General features: G+C 51.6%; 1 protein-coding gene across 1 annotated transcript; it reads left to right on the forward strand.

Moving 5' to 3' along the window:
* The first annotated feature begins 206 nt into the window (after window positions 1–206).
* Window positions 207–19,205, forward strand: Odad1 (outer dynein arm docking complex subunit 1). The gene is made up of 15 exons (XM_052714454.1): window positions 207–912; window positions 1,020–1,111; window positions 2,179–2,278; window positions 2,633–2,822; window positions 7,440–7,562; window positions 7,757–7,870; window positions 10,532–10,599; window positions 11,746–11,933; window positions 12,152–12,286; window positions 12,931–13,013; window positions 13,115–13,283; window positions 17,641–17,804; window positions 17,879–17,976; window positions 18,241–18,319; window positions 18,391–19,205. The coding sequence occupies exons 2-15, from the start codon at window positions 1,045–1,047 to the stop codon at window positions 18,886–18,888; spliced, it is 2,076 nt and encodes a 691-aa protein (XP_052570414.1). The 5' UTR covers window positions 207–912; window positions 1,020–1,044; the 3' UTR covers window positions 18,889–19,205.
* Window positions 19,206–21,166: the final 1,961 nt, after the last annotated feature.

The following is a 21,166-nucleotide window of genomic DNA, read 5'->3' on the forward strand; positions in this document are numbered from 1 at the left end:
CCCAAAGCCTAGAGCCCCGCCTTCGCACTAAAGTCCCCGCCCCCTAGAGGCCAGGGCGCCTGCTCCATAGTTCCGCTCTCCACCGGGCCCAGACCCCTCCCGAAGTCCCGCCCCTTACGGCATCCAAGCCCCTCCTCTTGGCCATTTACGACCTCCGGTTCCTCCGCTCAGCACCGCAGTTCCTCCCCTTCCCGTAGCCCCGCCCTTTATCCCTGGCTCCTCCTCCCCCCTCTCTCCTAGCTTCAGCTCCTTCTAGGAGCTGACTCCTAGGGCAGAGATTCTCCACCTTCCTAATGCTATATGACCCTGTGATACAGTCCCTCAGGTTGCGGTGACTCCTAGGGCAGAGATTCTCCACCTTCCTAATGCTATGACCCTGTGATACAGTCCCTCAGGTTGCGGCGACTCCTAGGGCAGAGATTCTCCACCTTTCTAATGCTATATGACCCTGTGATACAGTCCCTCAGGTTGCGGCGACCCCAACCATGTATTTTCGTTGCTACTACATAACTGTAATTTTACAACTATTATGAATCGTAATGTAAATATCTGCTATTGTGACGACCCTGTGAAAGGGTCGTCAGCTCATGGGTCTGGATCCACGTGTTGAGAACCGCTGTTTTCGGGTCTTAGCGCCGCTCCTGCGGGTGCCTCTGGCCTCGCCTCTCGGCGGGCATCCCCTCAGTCCACTGAGACTTCCGTCAGTCTGTCCTGCCCTCCCCTGCCGCTGTCCTCAGGCTTCATTGGCCCCTTGTCTCCCCAGTAACCAGACCACAACAGTGAGGTGGAGCAGCTAGGACAGGTCAGGCACTCAAGCAGGTGGTAGAGCCGAGACGTCGCCCCCGCCCCCAGCGGGCCGGGGCTCGGAGGTGCGGAGAGGCCGCCCCGGGACCCAAACCGTGTGTGTTTGCGGTGAGCGATGTCCCGGTGTAGCCCCTGAAGAGTCGAGGCCCAGAGAGGCCGCAGTGCCTGACTGATCGCTCTGTGCTCTGACTTGCATGCTCTGGTGTCCCCTGCAGGAACGCCGCCGCCACTGTGGCCAGGATGCGTTTGGGCCTGTCAGCCAGGAGCATATCCGAAGAAGGAAGCGATGTCTTCCTGGAGGGACCGGGTAATTCATGATTCCACCTCTCCTCCGAAGTTCCTTTTCTGTTCTCAGCTTCTCCCAGTTCCAGAGCCAGGGCTGGGGAGGCCTCTCAGGAGCTTCCTTTCCTGGAAGAGGGCTCCTGACATGTGGAGGGGTCAAGCCAGGCAGTGGGGTGGCCAGAAAGACCTTAGACTTCATGAAAGGTTTAAGTGGGGCCCAGGACATCCAGACATAGTCAGGGGAGGACCATTGAGATGGTTCAGCGAATAAAGGCCCTTGGCATCAAGCCCGACAGCCTGAGGAATCCACATGGTGGGTTCCTCGACTCCCTCTGGCCCCTACTTTCACCACGTACATGTAATTTAAATCAGAAAAAGAAAAAGCACCAGCGTGGTGGCACACACCTTTCATTCCAGGGCTGGGGAGGCAGTTTGAGTTTCAGGTCAACTAGGGCTGCACAGTAAAACCCTGTCTGGAAAAAAAAAAAAGCACCCGGAGAACAGTATATGCAGGTATATGGCTAGGGTAGGAGCAGAGGGTTTCTCAGTCTTGTGTACACTGGTTTGGGTCAGTTCTCAACTGAGGGGCTGGAAAGGTGGGAAGCTGGTGGGAAAGACTGAAGAGATGGGTAAGGCAGGCTCCTTGGGGCTTGGATGCCAGGCTGAGGTATGTAAGAAGAAGGAAGGGTCCATTCTGGGTGTAGGAAGTCCTTGGGGACTTTGTAGGGAGGTGAGCGGGAGATGGGATGATGAGATGAAGCATGAGCCCAGAGGACAGTTGGAGAGAGGGAGGGGCACAAAGGAGAGATGCCACCCACTGAGGGCTAAGAGAAAGCCACTTTCTCTAGTCCCAGGTGCCAGAGACCAGAAGGCCTCTCAGGAGCATCCTCAAGCCAGGATGGGTTAGGAAAATAACAGAGGTCAGTTTGGCTGGGAGACACAGGGACTGAGATGGAGTCCCAAAGGATGTCAGGGCTGGGACTGCGGTACAGTTGCAGTTTGCAAGACCCTGAAGGGACCAGAATTCCTAGGTTCTGGGGATGACTGGCAGTCCTGATCCCCTCTGAGTCCTTTGCCCGGTCTTACCCGCAGTGGATTGGGAGCTCAACCGCCTGCAAAGACAATGCAAAGTGATGGAGAGAGAACGGCGGGTGTACAGAAAGGAGGTTAATCAGCGCATCAGCAAGCAACTGTGAGCTGGGTCGAAGAACGGAGAAAGGAGGGAAGACCCGGAGGGAAGCGCAGGGGCGGGGGAGGAGCGGGGGCAGGGGAGTGGTGGTCAAAGGGACAGGATAGAGGGTAGGGACAGGAGGAGGTACAGGGTCCCAGAGTTGCAGAATCTCCGGAGAGTCAGGTGCTGGAGAAGGGAAAAGGTAGGGGAGGAGCAGGGGGCGGAATGAGAGGAGGGAAGGGGTTGGGAGAAGCACGGGGTCAGGAGGAGGGTTGGGGCTCTCAGTGAGCGGGAGCAGGCAGGAGCGGGCAGGAGCTGGTTTTTGAGCGCTGCTGGCTTGCTGGTGTGGACCCTCCTCCCTGCTCCTCCCGACAGCGAGGAGATTCGGCAGCTGGAGGCGTTGCGAGCCAAGCTCCAGATGCAGATCAGCGTGGCACAGAGCCAGGTCAAGCGACCGAGAGACACCAAGCGTTTGGAGGACATGGAACGCCTACTCAAGTGCAGGGCCCAGGTGCAGGTCGAAGCCGAGGCGTTGCAGGAGCAGAACCGGGCACTGGACAAGCAGGTGGGTTCTCCTAGTCGGCTGTCATCCCATCAGACCCTGTCGTAAGGGTTCTAAGCCGCAGCGACCTTACCTGAAAGATGGAGCCACCAAAACCCTCCACCCAGAGCTAAGGATGGTTTTTACTTCTGTAAAACCAGCACTCAGGAAGCTGAGGCAGGAAAGTTGCTGTTAAGTTCGAGGCCAGTCTGGGCTACAGGAGAATCCCACACCCTGCAATGTGCCAAGCATAATAAAATATCTCCCAAACTCTAAATTTTAGCTGGAAAAAGCAACTTTGAATACTCTCTTTTTTTTTTTTTTTGGTTTTTCGAGACAGTTTTGGTGTCTGTCCTGGAACTCACTCTGTAGTCCAGGCTGGCCTCGAACTCACAGAGATCCGCCTGCCTCTGCCTCCCGAGTGCTGGGATTAAAGGCCTGCGCCACCATTGCCGGGTTAACTTTGAATAATTTTAACCACTGGAAAAGACTGCTTTCTAACTTTGGGAAGGTTTTGTTTGTTTGTTTTGTTTTGTTTTTCTTTCAAGACAGGGTTTCACTGTGTAACCCTGGCTGTCCTGGAACTCACTCTGTAGACCAGGCTAGCCTTGAACTCAGAGATGTTCTTGCCTCTGCCTCCCGTGTGCTGGAATTAAAGGTGTGTGCCATTACACCTGGCTTTTTTTTTTTTTTTAGACAGGTCTTGCTATGTTATCTTGAACTCATAGAGATCCGCCTGACTCTGCCTTCTGAGTGTTGGGATTAAAGGTGTGGGCTACCATTCTGGGCCCTGGGGAGCATTTTTTGAACTAATGGCCCTAATTTTTCTTTGTCTTGGAACTCTTAATTTCTTAGTAAGTTTTTAAATTTGCTCTTGTTTTATGTTCACTGGTGGTTTTTTTTGTTGTTGTTTGTTTTTGTTTTTGTTTTTTGAGGCAGGGTTTCTCTGTGTAGTTTTAGTGCCTGTCCTGGTTCTACAGAGTTGCTCTGTAGATCAGACTGGCCTCGAACTCACAGAGATCCACCTGGCTCTGCCTCCGGAGTGCTGGGATTAAAGGCGTGTGCCACCACTGCCTGTCCTCACTGGTGGTTTTTTGTTTTGTTTTTTTTCCACCTGCATGTATGTCTGTGTGAGGTGTCAAGCCCTGGAACAGGAGTTACAGACAGTTGTGAGCTGCCATGTGGGTGCTGGGAATTGAACACTGGTTCTCTGGAAGAGCTGCCAGAGCTCTTAACCTCTGAGCCGGCTCTCCAGCCCCCTTAGTAAGGTTTGTTTGTTTGTTTTTAATTCTGAGATAAGCCTCAGGAAGTCAGAGTCATGGTAAGAAATAGCTCTGAGAGTTCAAAGCCTTGATTTGCAGCTTGGCTGACTGTCAATACTGCTGACATTCCTGTCCTGGCCTTGGTAAATGGTGGGAAGGTGATCCAGCTGAGTCACGCCCAGTGTGGACTGCTAGCTCCCAGAAAGTGGCAGGGTGATGCTGTCACTCCCTTGGTTGGGTCACGTCAGTAAGACCCAGTTTTAGTAGACTGCAAACTGAAGGGAAGCCAGCCACCAGCACTAAAGAGCTGCCGTGCCGTGGAGAGCCATATGTCGGGGGGGCAGAGGGGCTTCTCTCCCAGTGCTGAGGTGCTGTGCCGACAAGTTTTATGTCAACTTGTCACAAGCTAAACACATTTGGGAAGGGGGGATCTTAATTGAGAAAATGCCTCCTTAAGGTGTTCCTGGGTGCTGTTAGAAATCAGGCTGAGGATGCCGTGAGAAAGCCAGGTTCCTTCCCTGACTTCCTTCCCTGATGGACTGTGTTCAGGATGTGTAAGCTAAAATAAACCCTTTTCTTCCCAAGTTGCTTCTTGTTCATGGTGTTCTATTACGGTAATAGAAAACTAAGACATCTGCCAGAAGTGCAAGAGATCTCACACTGGGCCGATGCCTGGGTTGAAGCTTTGGGAGATCCTAAGCCTGGTGACCCAAGAACTATGATATCAATATGATACTGATACAGTTTAAATTTGGAGATACCCAAAGGGGGCTGACAAACTCAGCCACCACCCAGGCCCGGATCCAGGGCTTTGAGTTGTCCCATCTAAGAACTGCTGGAGTGCATGAAGGTGCTGGCCCTGCAGAACCAAAGCTGCAGAATCTCCACAACACAGGGCAACAACAGGATGTCTGAGAGGAGTCCCAGTGATTTCAGTATTGATAGTGTAGCAGAAGCCAGAGGCCTCGAACCAGACCAATGACTCACTGCAATGAACACTTGCAAGTAGAGCTGTTTGGGCAAAAGCATAGACTGGTTGATGCACCATGACACACTGCAGCTTCCACTGTGAGATTTTTTTCCTTAATTTTCATTTTCATTTTTTTATTACTTTTATTTTCTGTGGGGGGAGGTTTCAAGGGCAAAGGGCAGATATAGAAGGATGGGGAGATGAGTGGGATTGGGTGCATGATATGAAATTCACAAAGAATCAAAAAGTTCAAAAAAAAAAAAGGTTAGCTGGGCAGTAGTGGCGCACGCCTTTAATCCCAGCACTCGGGAGGTAGAGCCAGGCGGATCTCTGTGAGTTCAAGGCCAGCCTGGTCTACAGAGCGAGATCCAGGAAAGGTGCAAAGCTACACAGAGAAACCCTGTCTCGAAAAACCAAAAAAAAAAAAAAAAAAGAAAGAAAAATTTCTTTTTATTTTTTATTTATGTGTGTCTGTGTGAAGTATATGCATGTGTATGTACATGGAGGTACCTGTGGAGTCCAGAAGGGGGCACCAGATTCCCCTAGAGCTAGAGTGATAGGTAGTTGGGCATCATGTCAAGTGGGTGCTTGGAACTGATCACTAACATGTGCTCTTAACTGCCGAGCCAGTTCTCCACATATTTGATTCTTGAAACTCACCATCTGGGTGTGTGCATTTGGCTCTGCTGCTCCTTTCAGTTCTGAGTTGGCCTGCTGGTCAACCCACAGCCAGGGCCCTCAGGCTGCTTCTGTATTGCATAGAACTCAACTCTCAGAATTGAAAATGAACAAAGTATTATTGAAAAAATACTTCCTTGTTTTGTTTTTGTTTTTTTTTTCCAAGACAGGGTTTCTCTGTGTAGTCCTGGCTGTCCTGGAACTCACTCTGTAGACCAGGCTGGCCTTGAACTCCCCGAGTGCTGAGATTAAAGGTTCAGGCCACCACTACCTGGCTTGTTTGTTTGTTTGTTTGCTTAAGACAGGGTCTCATTACATAACTCTGGCTGTCCTGGTCTCACTGTGTAGACCTTGCTGTCTTCACAGAGACCCAGCTGCCTTTGCCTACCCAGTGCTGGAATTAAAGCCATGTATCGTCAGGCCCAGTGAGGTGACCGAAAATTTAATTGGAATGGTCATAGATTCACTTGACATTTTAAGAACGGTGAAGAGATTCCTCCTGTACATTTTGCTCAGTTTTCCCCAATGGTAACATTTTTGGGTTTTTATTTGATTTCATTTTTATCATAGTAACCACTGAAAACTGGTTGGAGAATGCCATCTTGCTGAAAGGCAAATACTGCCACCCTGTGGTAAATCCTCAAGCCACTAGGTGCGTCTGTTTTAGGCCATGTGGGTATGACCTATGCCCATGTGCCCTCACACATGTTACATGTCCATGGGAGAGTCTGGAGTTGGCATCCTGGTGCAGATGTGTGTTTGCCAAGGCTGCTGGAACAAGGGCTCCTCCTGGGTGGTCCCTTGAAATTGATTCTTAGCTCTGGAGATCACTGTCCAAGATCAAGGTACCAGCTGGGTTGTTTCCCCAGGGCTCAGCAGGAGCCGATCCCCTGCCTCCTCCGGGTCTCACTGTGTAGCTCTGGCTGTCCTGGTATCACTCTGCTGGTCACTCGTCTCTAGGTCACATTCTGAGGTACTGGGGGTCAGGATGTTTGATAGGAGTTTCTGGGGACACTATCTAGCCTATAACAGTGACTGGGAAGCACAGTGCTAAGTGGCCCATTCAGTCTACACTCTGCTGAGCAGCTCCACACATAACATGCATGCAGAAACACAGGTCATGTGGGAATCTGGCTGGGGGCGCTGCGGACTCTGGGTAACCTCAGCTCCTGCTGCCTTAGTCTTCCAGCATCCTTGTCTTTCTGGGGACCATGGTAGCATCGAAGCAACCCTTCCATCTCTTGTCTTCAAAAACACCAGGAGACCAGCACTCGGGAGGCAGAGCCAGGCGGATCTCTGTGAGTTCGAGGCCAGCCTGGGCTACCAAGTGAGTCCCAGGAAAGGCACAAAGCTACACAGAGAAACCCTGTCTCGAAAAACCAAAAAAAAAAAAAAAAAAAACACCAGGAGAGGCAGAGACAGGCGAATCTCTGAGTTCCAGGCTGTCCTGGTTGGTCTTCACAGTGAGTTCCAGGCCAGCCAAGGACATAACAGTGAGACTGTCTCAAAACAAAACAAAAGCAAAAACAAAAACAAAAACCAGAAAAACAACCAAACAAAAAACTAGAATTGAACTAAACAAAAAATAAAAACACCACCAGGAAGGGTAAGAGCTGGCCCATCTTGGGACACAATCCTCATGGTCGCCCAGACTTGGGTCCAGTGGCTGCAGGGTTGGCAGATACTGATGCCTCTCTCCCAGGCATGTGACAAGGTGCTGCTTCTCTCCAGATCCAGGAGTGGGAGAACCATATCCTCACCCAGAGTAAGGCTGCCTCGGCTCCTAGTGCCCTGTCGGCTCAAAAGACGAAGATACAGAGAAGGATCAGGATCCTAGAAGACCAGCTGGACAGGGTGTGTGCCTCCGGCTATCCTGCATGAGCCTCAGGCTTGCTGTCTGTCGGTGGGACAGACACTGTGGGCTGGGGGCCCATTAGAAGAACAAAGGACCCTAGGGTGGGTGGGTTTCAGGTCCCCCTGGAGGGAACAGGGTGGTCCCCACCTCCGACAGGTACCAGACCTCATAAGTGCTCGAACACCCACCCCAGGTCACCTGTCACTTTGACATCCAGCTGGCGAAGAATGCGGCCCTGCGAGAGGAGCTGGACTTGCTACGCATCGAGAGGGGCCGATACCTGAACATGGACCACAAGCTGAAGAAGGTGAGGCAAAGGGGGCCCTGGCCCGTCACCCTCTCCAGCTCTGTGCCCACAGGCAGAGCTCCTAGGGCCCAGGTCCAGCTCAGTGCAGGGGGAGGGAAGGGAGAGCACACCTCACCTCACACTCTCATGCTTATGCAGCAACAGCAGCCTCGCTTCTGCCATCTGGGACAACCAAGTCATTCACGTCCCTCAGGATCTGAGCACCTTCCAAGCCCTTGGAAGAGCCAACCTGCCCTCTCTCCTCTTCCTTCTTTCCTTCCTTCCCCCCTCCACCCCCTCTTATAAGACGTTTATGTCAAAACAGTTTTAAACTTACAAAAAAACGTGAAAATTGTACACAGAGCCCCTTTATATCCTTCACCAGGATATGTGTATGTTATATGTATGTGTTTATATATGTACATATCCACTAGGATATATGTATAGGTTCCTTGAGAGTCTTACTTTATAGCTAGACTTGAACTCCCAGCAATCCTTCTGCCTCAGCCTCCCTAGTGCTGGGATTGCAGAAGTGAGCCATCATACCTGGCTAAGATTGGCCCTTGTTTCTCTCCTTTAGTCTCTGTCTCTGCCTCTACCTCGGTCAGGTGTCCGTCGTGTCCCATCCCCGTCCGTCGTCCCCACCCCCTCCACAACCTTGGTATTTTGGAAGTGTCCGAGCCCTGTGGTGACCAGCTGCTTTTCGTAGTACTCTGTTGGAATGTTAAGAAGAAGCTGTTCATGTGTCACAGCCAAGAATGAGATGCTCTAGAATGGAGTCTCCTTAGATGAGAAGTGTGGTGGAGCTCCCACTGCACGTCTCAGTGACAGTTAGCATCCTGGCCTCGATAGTTTCCACTGCCCGGCCAGTGTCACGTTCTCACTAGGTTCAGCACCGCCACTGCAAGGTGAATGTTCACAGTCCCTACGACACCTGGTCCTCTGGGTGCATCTCCACCGCCCCTTCCTGCCCCTCTCCTGTCCTCTCCTTTCCGTTCCTCTTGTGAGTGTGTCTTTACTTTCTCTGCCCTAGCCCCACACTTTGCTATTTCTCCAACAAGTTCCCGTTTTCTTCCTCTTGAAAAAATTTTGTTTTTTAATATTTAACTATGTGCATGTGTATATGTGTACAGGAGGTCCTCTGGTGGTTGCCCAGTGTGGGTGCTGGGGATTGAACTCTCAATCCCGAACCAGCTCTCTAAAGCCCTGTTTGTTTTTTCCTAGTGGTGAGTGGGCATTGGAAATCAGTGTCTAGGTCTGAGTGGCCCCGCTGTGACCGTGACACGGGTTTTCTCCTGACATCCTCCTCTCCTTCTCCGCACAGCTCCTGTTGTCAGGACACATCAGAACGCCAGCACCTGTAGGCAGGCCCCGCCCTGTGGGGTGGTCCACCCCGCTGTCAGTCTCCCCTCTCCCCTAGAAGAGCTTGGGTGTGTCCATCTGTTCAGAAGATCATGTTTAAAACCTACCCGGCCAGTTCTTGTTTCTCAGTCTTCTACATGGTTCTGTTTTCATCTGAAGCACAGTTCGGTTCTTTTACTTCCGTTTGTAATCAGTTTTTTGTGCTGTGGTTTTGGTGGTTGAACTCTACCACCGAGGTGCAGCCCTGCCTTGGTCCCTTGTAGTGTTCTCTCATGTCTTTGTTGACTTAATTTGTCTTATAAATCTGTGAAACACTAACAAGCCAAGCCAACAAACAAACAAACAAACCCCAGCTCCAAAAGGACTCACACAGCCTCCTGTACCTGTCTTCAAATCACTCCAGAACAGAGGCAGCAAGGCGGTTGCAGGCCAGCCTGGGCTACAGATCTATGCCCTGTCTCAAAATAAAAGGAACTGAGATGTGGCTCTGTAGCTCATGCCCAAGCCCCATAAAACCGAGCCAAACCTCCAAAACCCATCCCAGGAAACATCAGCACAGCTCTTCCTCTTCTACCTCCTGTCTGGTGGCCCTGCATTGCCTGTTTCCTCAGTTTCTGGTTATCCAGCCCTGGTTTCTTTTTGAAAAGAGTGTGTGTGTGTGTGTGTGTGTGTGTGTGTGTGTGTGTGTGTGTGTGTGTCCCCGTCCATATGCGCCCGTGTTTGCTTCTCTGTGTCTGTAGATGGATGTGTAATGTCTCTGCTGTTCCTTCCTTTTTACTGAAGACACATAGCTACTTCTGTGGCGCCAGAACCATAGGGTCACAGAGTGTGTTAGTCTGTCAATACAGCAAAATCTCTGCGGCTGGGAACGTTAGAGAGCAAAGAGATTCATTTAGTATTGGAGAAGAAGAATCCCAACTGCACAGACTGATTGGCCTGGGTCCACCACTTCATGGCAGATAGTATCATGGGTGGGACACAGGCATGAGAGAGATGTCAAGTCAAGGAATAACAGAGTGTTGGACCTGGAGGAACAACCCCAGTCTCTTCTGAGGTCAGGGCCTCTCATTTGGAACCCCATCTTCTGATTCAAGGTCAGTCTGGTCTATATAGGTTCAGGACAGCCAGAGATACACAATGAGACCCTATCTCAAAAAACAAAAACAAAAACCCCTTTCCTGGATAGCTGCTCATAGGTGGGTCTGCCATGGTGGGCCCAGGACCGCCCGCCCGCCCGCCCGCCCGCCCGCCCGCCCGCCTGCCCGCCTGCGCCTTCTTGGTGGGAAGGCTGGAGGAAGTCAGTTCCTTGTGTCTCCGTAGGAGATACTCATGCTCCGGGAGACGGTCAGAGGTCTCAGCATCTCCTCTACTTTTGCTTACACCGCCAGGTAAGCCCCTGGGGCACTTAGGTAGCAGAGACAGTAGGGGTGGGGGGACAGGAAGGCTGGAGTTTCACAAAGATGGGCAGAACCCAAAAGATATCCCTTTTGGGATAACTCTTCTGCCAGACCCTGTTCCTTGGGTGTGTGTAAATGGGGAATTCCATCTGTGACACCTTCAGGCCTGATTACTAAGGCCTAATCACTTAGGGCTGATTACCAGGCGCTGGGAACCCCGGAGGTCTCTGGCTATGGAGAACAGTTCAGTTGCTCAGTAGTGGTGGCTATGGGAGCAGACAGCCAGCCTCCTCTGCACCTGGGCTGGCTTGTTACCTCTGTTCTTCTGTCTAGGTGTCCTCCTATCCTTGGTCTTGATCTCACTTTGCTCTCTCAGTTCTAACTCTGAGGGAGGGAATCTGATTGGCTAGGTCGTTCTCTGCCCGATGGCCTAGTGGCCCGTTCATTTAGCTACCTGCAGCGGACAGTCAGGTGGGGCATAGTGACAGACCGGTTTCTTTTCTGGGGAGGTGTGGCTTGACCAGTCAAGGGGTCCTCGAGGCTGGGGCTTGCTATTGCGGGGGAGGCTATGTATGTAGGAGAATGGATCAAACTAGCCCTCAGGGGTGTCTCTGGGAGGAGTCCCCCAAGGCTGGCAGAGATGAGATCAGACCTGGAATGGCCCAGGGCAGGGACCTTTTGCCACTGATGACATCCAAGTTTTAGGCCCATATTCACAGCCAAGCAGGACAGGGGCATCAGCAAGAGTCTTCCTGCCTTAATGGGGTGTGCTAGAGTGTGGAAAAGATCTGACTGCCCAGCCTCACCCATTTCTAGCTACAGAGCATCCAGACTCTGGTGTTATACCCAGGCTGCCCTTTCTGAGTCTGGGGATAATCTCTGGCAGGGCCTGATCACATCCTTTGCCCTTCTGAGTAATTAGTCACATGATTCCTGGCTTCTGTGTCCCCTGTGTCCACCACACTTGTCATATCTAGTTCCATTCTGACCCAGCCCTTCCAGCCTAGAACATTCTCTGCCTTTTGTGAGCATCCTTGTGAAGCCAGCTGGCACTATCCTCCCCCAGGTCCCCAGGCTGACCCCAGCTCAATCACCTGCCCATCTTCTGTTTTTACTGACATGCCCCTCCTCCCCCAGGGAAGAGGCCAAGACCAAGATGGGCATGCTGCGGGAGCGTGCAGAGAAGGAGGTGGCTCAGAGTGAGACAGAGGCACAGATCTTGCAGCGACAGATATCGCATCTGGAGCAGCTGCACCGATTCCTCAAGCTCAAGAACCGTGACCGACAGCCGGATCCTGACGTTGTGCAGAAGCAAGAGCAGCGAGGTGAGGCCAGTGCTGGCGCCTAACCCAGGGCCCCTACAGCTCATAACCCCCAGGCCCTCAGAGAGGGCGAAGCCCTTTGGGAGAAGGTGGGGCAAAGGAGAGAGGAACCTAGCCTGGTGGGAAGGAGAGGATAGGGGAGCCGGTGAGTGGGCGGAACCTGTTGGGGAGGGCGGGGTTGTCCAGGACCCTGGAATCCTCAACAGCGCTGTTACCCACAGCCTGGGAGGTGGCCGAAGGACTCCGAAAGACCTCCCAAGAGAAGCTAGTACTGCGTTATGAGGACGCTCTCAGCAAATTGGCCCAGCTGATGGGCGAGAGTGACCCTGACCTGTTGGTGGAGAAATACCTGGAGCGTGAGTGGGCACAGGGTGGACCAGGAGATGGGGTTGCCCAGCACTGCCTGCATCGCTGTGCACCTTGCCTTGCCCGGGGCCTCCACCCTGTCGCCAGTTTCGGTTCTGCTGCGTGGGGTCCCTCCCTAATCTTTCTCCTTCAGGGGTCTCTCCTTTGGGTCTGCATCTCTGTTTCTTTCTTTCTTTCTACATGTTTCCGTCTCTCTTGGGCTTCCTCTCTCCACATCTGTCTCTCATCTGTCTCTCATCTGTCTCTCTCTGTCTCTGTCTCTGTCTCTCTCTTTCTCTCTCTCTCTCTGTCTCTCTCTCTGTCTCTCTCTCTGTCTCTCTCTCTCTGTCTCTCTCTCTCTCTCTCTCTCTCTCTCTCCCTCTCTCTCTCTCTCTCTCCCTGCTGTGGATTGTTTCCTGGGGTCCTTCCCGAATCTCCTTTTACTGTACCTCTGTCTCTCTCCGTTGTTGGTGCCCTTCCGTGGCTGTGGCTGTCACTGTCTCTGGCTATGACTGATAGTTTCTGCATCCCTCTGTTTGTACCTGTTCCTGTTTTATCTGTCTCTGTTTTTCTGCCTTTGTTTCTGTCGTCTTTTAGCCCTTAGCGATCGCTCTGTTTCTAATTCCATCCCTCTGGACCCCCTGCACTCCCCCAGTGGAGGAACGCAACTTTGCTGAGTTTAACTTCATCAATGAGCAGAACTCCGAGCTACACCACCTTCAGGAAGAGATTAAAGAGGTGATCCAGGCCGGTCCTCCTCACACCCTCCCTGCCTCCCAGACTCCCATACCCCGTCCCCAGGCCTGGAGTGGATCCAGCTGCTGCCCCTGTCCCTGCAGATGCAGGAAGCCTTAGTCAGTGAGCATGCCAGTCAGGACGCCCGGCGCCTGCAGCAAGAGCAGCAGTGCAAAGTGCTGCAGCAGGATGTGGACAAAGTGCACTCTGAGTCCGAAGAGCTGGAGGCACGCTTCCAGACTCTCCGAGCTCAGCTGGAAAAGCTCAAGGCTGGTAAGTGCCCAAGACTTCCCTCCCTCAGCCCCAGCCTCTTCCTTAGGAGGGATGCGGTGAGCCTGTGGGGGAGCAGGCCACTAGGAGGCATTTCATGGCCCGTTCTGCATTTGCTTCTTGGTCCATCTCATACCTTTTGTCAGCCCATCTGGGGTGCATCTGTCTATCTATCCATTCTTTCATCCATCTGTCTGTTCATGAATGTCCAGGTGTGTGATTGTTGGGGAATAGGCCAGGGAATTTTTATATTTATTGGAGAATGCTAAACAATTCTCCAGAGCAATTTCTCATCTTCTCTCTCTTCCTTCTTCCTCCCTTCCTTCCTTCCTCTCCTTCCTTCCTTCTTTCTTTCTTCCTTCCTTCTTTAGTTTTTTTTTTTTTTGGTACAGTCTCTCTCTTATGTAGGTCTGAATGATCTGGAAGTCGCTGTATATGTAGACCACACTGGCCTCAAACTCAGAGGTTCACCTGCTTCTGCCTCCCAAGTGCTGGGATTAAAGATATGGACCACCAGCCAGCAGGGCGGCAGTGGTGCACGCCTGCTATCCCAGCACTCAGGAGGCAGAGGCAGGCGGATCTCTGTGAGTTCAAGGCCAGCCTGGTCTACAGAGCGAGTTCCAAGACAGCCAGGACTGTTACACAGAGAAATGCTGTCTTGAAAAACTAGAAAAGAAAGAAGAAAAGCTGTGGGCCACCATGAGAATCCCTCCTTTGGTGCCTCCCTGTGCACACGTGTGTTACAGATGGCCTGTGCGCACGTGTGTTACAGATGGCCTGTGCGCACGTGTGCTACAGATGGCCCTGCCCAGCGTCTCACCACCACATTCTACTGTGTCTAGCACTCCTCACTTGACCCCTGTGCTGTCAGCGTTTATAATAGTGTCACCCTATGGTTGTCTCTGTGAATTCCTATTTGGCTTTGTGCATTTTGTTGTTGTTGTTTCTGGGGTTCTTTTTTTTTTTTTTTAGACAAGGTTTCTTTGTGTAGCTTTGTGCTTTTCCTGGAACTCACTCTGTACCCTTGGCTGGCCTCAAACTCACAGAGATCCACCTACCTCTGCCTCCCGAGTGCTGGGATTAAAGGCGTGCACCACCACCGTCCGGCAGCTTTGTGCATTTTAAAAAATATTTATTTATTTATTTGTTATGTATACTGTGTTCTGTCTACATGTATGCCTGCACACCAGAAGAGGGCACCAGATCTCATTGCAGATGGTTGTGAGCCACCATGTGGGTGCTGGGAATTGAACTCAGGACCTCTGGAAGAATAGGCAGTGCTCTTAACCTCTGAGCCATCTCTCCAGCCCGGCTTTGTGCATTTTTAAAGTTAAAATTTGTGTGTATATGAGTGCACATGAGTGTGCCATGGCACGCACGTGGAGGTCAGAGGTCAACTTGCAGCAGCCGGTTCTCTCCTTCCACCGTACAGGTCTTTGGATCAAACTCAAGCTGCCAGGCTGGACAGCCAGAGCCTTCACCCACTGACCCACCTTGCAGCCCATATCTTATTTATTTACTTAAATAGTTAAACATTTGAAAAATTAGGTTTATACATTTTATGTGACAGTCTTTTGCCTACATGTATTATGTATGTACACCACACACGTGTGGTGTCACAGACATCAGAAGAGGGCATTGGATCTCCTGCAACTGGAGTTACAGCTGGTGTGAACCACTGTGTAAGTGCTGGGAATTGAACCCGGGGCCTCTGCAAGAGCAGCAAGTGTTCTTAACAGCTGTGCCGTCTCTCCAGCCCTGCCGTGAATTAGATGGTGATGAATTAAATGGTTTTTCCTGTTCTGAGGGATGGGGATTGTTTATTGATTCTGGACACCAGTCTTTTGGAAATACTTTTTTATATGGTTGGGCACTCTCCCACTTTCCTGTGTGAAATTTATCTTACACTTGATAAGATGTACTCAGCTCTCTTTGTAATGAGTGGCTTTGTGGAATAAGAAGTCTTTACCTATTTGAGGTTGCAAAGGTATTCTCTTGTTTTTTACTAGAACTTTGTGTGACTTTCATATTAGAGCCTGGTCTGTCCCCGAGGAAGTCACATGTGTGGGGTCATGCGGTGCCCAGAGTGTTTTCTCCTTACTCCTCCCTATGGAGAACTGGTGCCGTTATCTGGTCCTGGCCCCCTTTCTTGTTTTCAGGGCAGCTGAGAAAGCTTTCAGGAGACTAGCCACATTGCCTTTGGGTTCCAGTGCCACATGCTGTTATATATCGGGTGTGAGTTTCACATGGGAAAGAAAGTACAGAGGCGCTCTAAGGATGAAATTTTTAGCCTTTCCAGCTGCAGGGGGATTAGCCTTTCCTGGACTGACTCACTGTAGCTTAGCAAAGGGCTTTTTTGTTGTTCTCTAATTCACACCTTTAGCAAGTTCATTTCCGTATACCAAAACCTCTTATCTAAGTCTCCAGAGGAACAGTGCCAAATGCAAATTCTCAGTTAAGAAATACCATGGTTTTCCGGGTTGTCCCCCAACCAAAGTTTGCATAGGCTTTGAACCCCTAGGAAACTCTCAGTAAGACTTCAAACAGGCCGGGCAGTGGTGGCACACGCCTTTAATCCCAGCACTGGGGAGGCAGAGGCAGGTGGATCTCTGTGAGTTTGAGGTCAGTTTGGTCTACAGAGTGAGTTCCAGGACAGAGCTACACAGAGAAAGCCTGTCTGGAAAACAAAACAAAACAAAACGAAACAAAAAAGACTTAAAACAGAAGGTACGGGACAAAAGGTAGCAATCACAAAAGGCAGATCAAAGCCAGGTGCTAACCCTCTGAAACTGAACCAGCTGCAGCTCTGCAGGAACTCCCCGACACCCAGGGGTGCACCTTCCTGCTTCCTTCTGAGTCCAGTCTGGAGTCTCGAGTCTCGGGGAGGCTTCTCTTGAGAGTCAGATGGGGGATGGCGTAGGGTAAAGATGGAGTGGCAGGAGACTGCTGTGGTTCATAGCAGAGCATATGTCTATAACTGTTAAGTCCACACACAATCTCACTAGAAGCTTCCACATTGTATTGTTGGCTTTTCATTTTGACGTTAATGAGGTGATAGCCCGCTAATGACTGTGCTATTTTTATTGACTTCTCATTTGTCAGGATCTTGGAGTGTGTTAGCAATGTCGTAATGCAGCAGTGTATAATGCATTGTAGGATGTTTAGTGATGTCTTTGTCTTGGGTTTTGAGTATTCCATTTCTTGGCATGAACATTATCTTGTGGGCTGTCCATCAAAACCAAGGACTGCAGAGCTTCAAGCATAGGCATTTCTTATCTTCCAGTCTGGAGGCCAGAGGGGCTGGTTCTTCTGAGTGAGGGCCATGAGGAAGGGTCTGTTCCTGTGTGCCTCTTTGGCTCTGGCTAGCTTCCTTTCCCTGGCTTGCAACTTACCCAACTGTGTGTCTACACCATGCTTTCCCTCTGTTTCACTTTTTTGGGGGGAGGGGGGCTTAAGACAAGGTTTCTTTGTGTAACAGCCCTGGCTGCCCTGGAACTCGCTTTGTAGTCCAGGCTGGCCTTGAACTCACAGAGATCCGCCTGTTTCTGCCTCCTGAGTGCTGGGATTAAAGGACTTTTATGTGTGGGTTTGCATGTGTGTACACAGGTACAAGCGTGTGTGTTACAGTGTGTGTACATGTGTGTGTTTCCCTCTCTGCTTTATAACGTCACTTGTCCTCTGGTGTTAGGAGCTATCGTGCTCCAAGTGGCCTTGTCTCTTCCTAGTAAACCCCTTTCTGGGGCACTGGGAAGGTTTAGACTCCCAACATGAGAGTCTAGAGGGACACAGTTCACCTGTACTGGTCTGGTTGCTGCAGACTCACCCTCTCTCTGCAAAGGGACAGTAAAGTGACTTCTGGTGGTTAGCAGAGTAGCCAAGACCCCTACAGGAAGTTAAACACAAAACAGAAATCAAGATATAGGCTTAAAGAATATCCAGAGGTGACATGAAGCTTCTAAGGAGAGCAGTGGGAGAGTGACAGGCTCATGGCTCACCTGTGTGGGCAAGCAGGACTCAGCTGTGGGGCTTCTGCCTGTTAGCCAGAGGGCCTGGGGTAAGGGCCCAGAGTGAGGTGTCTTCTGGGACACATGTGTTCCAGGTGGGATCTGAGCCCAGGCATTATTGGGTTGGCAGAAAATAGGTTTGTTTCCAGCCAACATGTGCCACCCACGTGTGCCACCCACGTGTGCCACCAAGGCAGCGTCTCATCAGATCTCCTTCACCCTCTTGAGCTCTGAGGGTCGGTGGGCGTGGTTGCCTGACTGTCTGGGCCACAGACCCAGTCAGTCTTTGAGCCTCGCCTTTCCAGAGAGGCCGTGGTTCCTGAGTGACCTGATTGCACGTTCCTCTCTGATCCCAGACATCCAGCTTCTCTTCGACAAGGCTCAGTGTGACGGCAGTGTCATCAAGGATCTCCTTGGGGTCAAGACCTACATTCGGGATAGGGACCTGGGCCTCTTCCTGAGCACCATCGAGAAGCGGCTGGTGCAGCTCCTCGTAGTGCAAGCTTTCCTTGAGGTCCAGGTGGGTGGCGGGGACTCGGGTGTGTGGCCCAGCTTGGCTGGGCCTGCGTTAACTCCAGACTCCCACACTCTCAGAACCATATCCCTTTGACTGATGCTGCTCTTCTGGCACTGGGCCAGAACCAAGAGGACCCTCCAAAGAAGACTACCCCAATCCAGCCTCCTGACAACCTGTGAGGCTTGGGCAGAGCAGGGAAAGGCTACTCCACGGGGCAGGCAACAGGGGGCGGGACGGAGGGCTTGGGTATGGCTTGTGGGTTTGGCCTTCTGGGGCACGGGGGGGGGGGGGGGGGGGTCAAGTGGGAGCTTGGAGGGAGGTGGGAGAGTGGGGAGATGGGGTGCTGGGACTCCAAAAGGAGGGGACAGGCCCAGGACACCTGGGATCTGTGTGTGAGGCAGAGCTATGGAATTGGACTTCCTTCCTTTCTCCCACCGAGGGAGGACTCCCCAGGTTTTGTGGTCAAAGAGGACTACCCTATGAGCAAGGAGGAGCTGCTGAGTCAAGTCGTGAAATCGGTGAGTGGGGCACCAGGGCTGGGACAAGGACTTGTACTACCTGTCGGAACCCTAACGCTGTCCACCCCCAGGTGGAGCTCCAGGAACTGGAGGAGCCCTCAAGGAAGCTGGACAGCAGCCCAAGCTTGACTTTCTCCAATACTCAGATGACCCTGTCAGGCCCCTCCCTGGGGATGCCCCAGAGGACGAGCACAGTCCCTGAATCCATTCTGAGTCACAAGACGAGAGGCCGTGGTACCGGCTCCATAAGCCATGTCACCTTTGGTGACTCTGGCTCGGCCGCAGGCCCTGTGACCTTGGCTTCTACCAGTGCCAGTGGAGCACTGGGGTCTAGCCGGGGTTCTATATTGGGCCGTGGGGGCTACAGACACAGCAGCTCCAGCAGCTACCTGGGGTCCACTGGCTACCTGGAGACCAGCCGAGGCCGCGAGAGCATAGGAGGTGGTATGCAGAGCCAAAGCATGGGATCGGAGTTGAGTAGAGGCTCCAGCAGCGGCCAGGCGTCCAGTGCCCTCCCTGCCTCCAGGCCAAGCTCCTCTACTAGCAAGGACTCGAGGGGCTTCAACTAGGGCTGCAGGTCCCTTCCTGCCTCAGTTCTTGACAGGTCTTCCAATCTTTGCCTCCTTTTCCCCCAGAGACTCTCCAATCCCTTTACGCCCAGGCCTCTTGAGTTCCCCCCCATCTCTTCCCATCTCCCGCTCACTGTTAGGCCCTGTGTCTTGGCTTGGACTCTGTTGTCTCCCCTTCCTCCGTACTTCCCGCCTCTACCCCCCTAAACTCTTTCCCAAGCTTCCCTGCGTCTGATGCCTCTGTCCCCTAACTGGACTCCCCTCTACTGACTAGGTGAAATGTAACAATAGGAAATAAAGGTCAGAGCCCAGCCTTTTCCCCAGACTGGTTCCTACTGGTGTGTTCAGACTCGGCTTCATCTGTTTCCAGCTCAGGGAAAAATGTTTGTGAAAAATCTGCTCTGCCTGTATCCACCTACTGCTGCACCCACCCACCCAGCCAGCCATCCGTCTTCTGCCTTTTCCCTGTTTCTGGCTCTGCTGGACAGTGTGTCAGTCCGTGACAGGCTGTGTTAGCTGCAGTAGTCAACATCCCCTGCATCCAGCTCTTAGGTAGCCAGAGTTTCTCTGGCTCCACTATTCTTGCTTCTTTGTGGGTGAGCTAAGACCTCTCTTCCACATCCTGCTCTTGTCCCAGGCTGACAGAACATTTCAATCTGGAGTTTTGGTCCTGGGAAAGAAAGGATGGCAAAGCAGATGTCAACCCTTGGAGGTTAACATGGACCCAGTGGTCTCGCCATGCACATCTACAGCAGAGCAGGCCTTGGCAGGCGTTGGGGGATGGGGAATGGTGGATGGGACTTTACAGACAGCCCTGACTGTCCCCTACAGTGGGCCATAGTGAGCTGAGTTTTGACCTAGCCAAATCTAGATGAAATTCATCATTTACCCTCTAGGCGTCCCTCCCTCCAAATGGGTGAAAACAGCCTGCACTTCAAGGGAGACTGTGAGAATAAAGCACCTTGATTCGTGGGAAGCTCCTGCCACAGCCTGGCCTGACTAACACAGATCTCAGCAGAGCCGGAAGTGGGGAGAACGCAGAAAGTGGGTGATGGATGGATGGATGGATGCAGGTTGTATGGATGTATGCATGCAGAATGGATGCCCATGACTAAGTACATTACCCAGCACACTGTCAGTGCTGTGCACATGGCTGTTACATTGTCGTTTGTAAAATGAGAAAAAGTCTGTACATTTTCAGTTCATATACTCTTCTAAAGTATTCCCAGTGGGTGGTTTGTGGAGTCTTCATAAAGAGAGGCAAGGCTGTGGCGAGTGCTGAGCGGTTGGGCATGCTGGGAGGCGGAAGCTGGGGGCTGCCTAGGATCTTTGGGAAATGTCTCCTCACCCAGGCGAGGTCATGGGGCAGCAAGAAGGCCCTTGTCAGACGTGCATCTTGGACTTTCAAGCCTCCAGACTGTAAGAACTTTTTGTATTTTATTTTATATTAGGATCTCATGTAGTTCAGATTGGCCTTGAACTCAACATGTAGCAGAAACTGACCTTGAAGTTATGGTTAATGTCTTGCTTCCACCTCCCAAGTGCTGGGGTTACAGATGGACACCACCATGTCTGGTGTATGCAGTGCTGGGGATCTGACCCTGCTCTTCATGCACACTAAGCAAGCACCCTACCAGCTGAGCTACAGGAGTGCTGATTTTGTTCTGCAGCAGTAGTTTGGATCCGGAGGGTCTCAGAGGCCTGTATGTCGAAGGTTTGGTTATCAGCCTATGGCTTCCTTAGGAGAGGCTGAGACATTGGGGAGGTGTGGCTAGGTGGAAGGAAGTGAGATCACTTGGGGTTGTGCCTTTGAGGAGATATTGGGGGTCCAGCTATTTCTCCTCTTTATGCTTTCTAGACTCTGAGCTGCCTTGTTCCATCCAGGCTCCCTCCGTGTTCTGCCTCATAAGCCCCAAGGCAATGGTGTCAGGTGTCTGTGAGCTGACACCATGGATTTAAAGCAGACATTTCCTTCTGGTAATTGTTGTAGGTGTTGTCATAGGTGCTTGGGAGGCTCAGGCTGTGGAGTTCACCCCTCACTAGACACCTATCTTCTTCCCTGGTGTTTTGAGTTTTAATTTCTTTTTTTTAAAAATATTTCTCTTTTTTTGATTGATTGATTGATTTATTATGTATACATAAGAGGACGCCAGATCTCATTACAGAGTTGTGAGCCACCATGTGGTTGCTGGGAGTTGAACTCAGGACCTCTGGAAGAGCAGTCGATGCTCTTAACCTCTGAGCCATCTCTCCAGCCCGAGTTTTAATTTCTTAACCA

The sequence above is a fragment of the Peromyscus californicus genome, unplaced genomic scaffold (assembly GCF_007827085.1).
Source record: "Peromyscus californicus insignis strain IS unplaced genomic scaffold, ASM782708v3 Scaffold_4__1_contigs__length_199733344, whole genome shotgun sequence".
In the NCBI taxonomy this organism is placed as follows: Eukaryota; Metazoa; Chordata; class Mammalia; order Rodentia; family Cricetidae; genus Peromyscus; species Peromyscus californicus.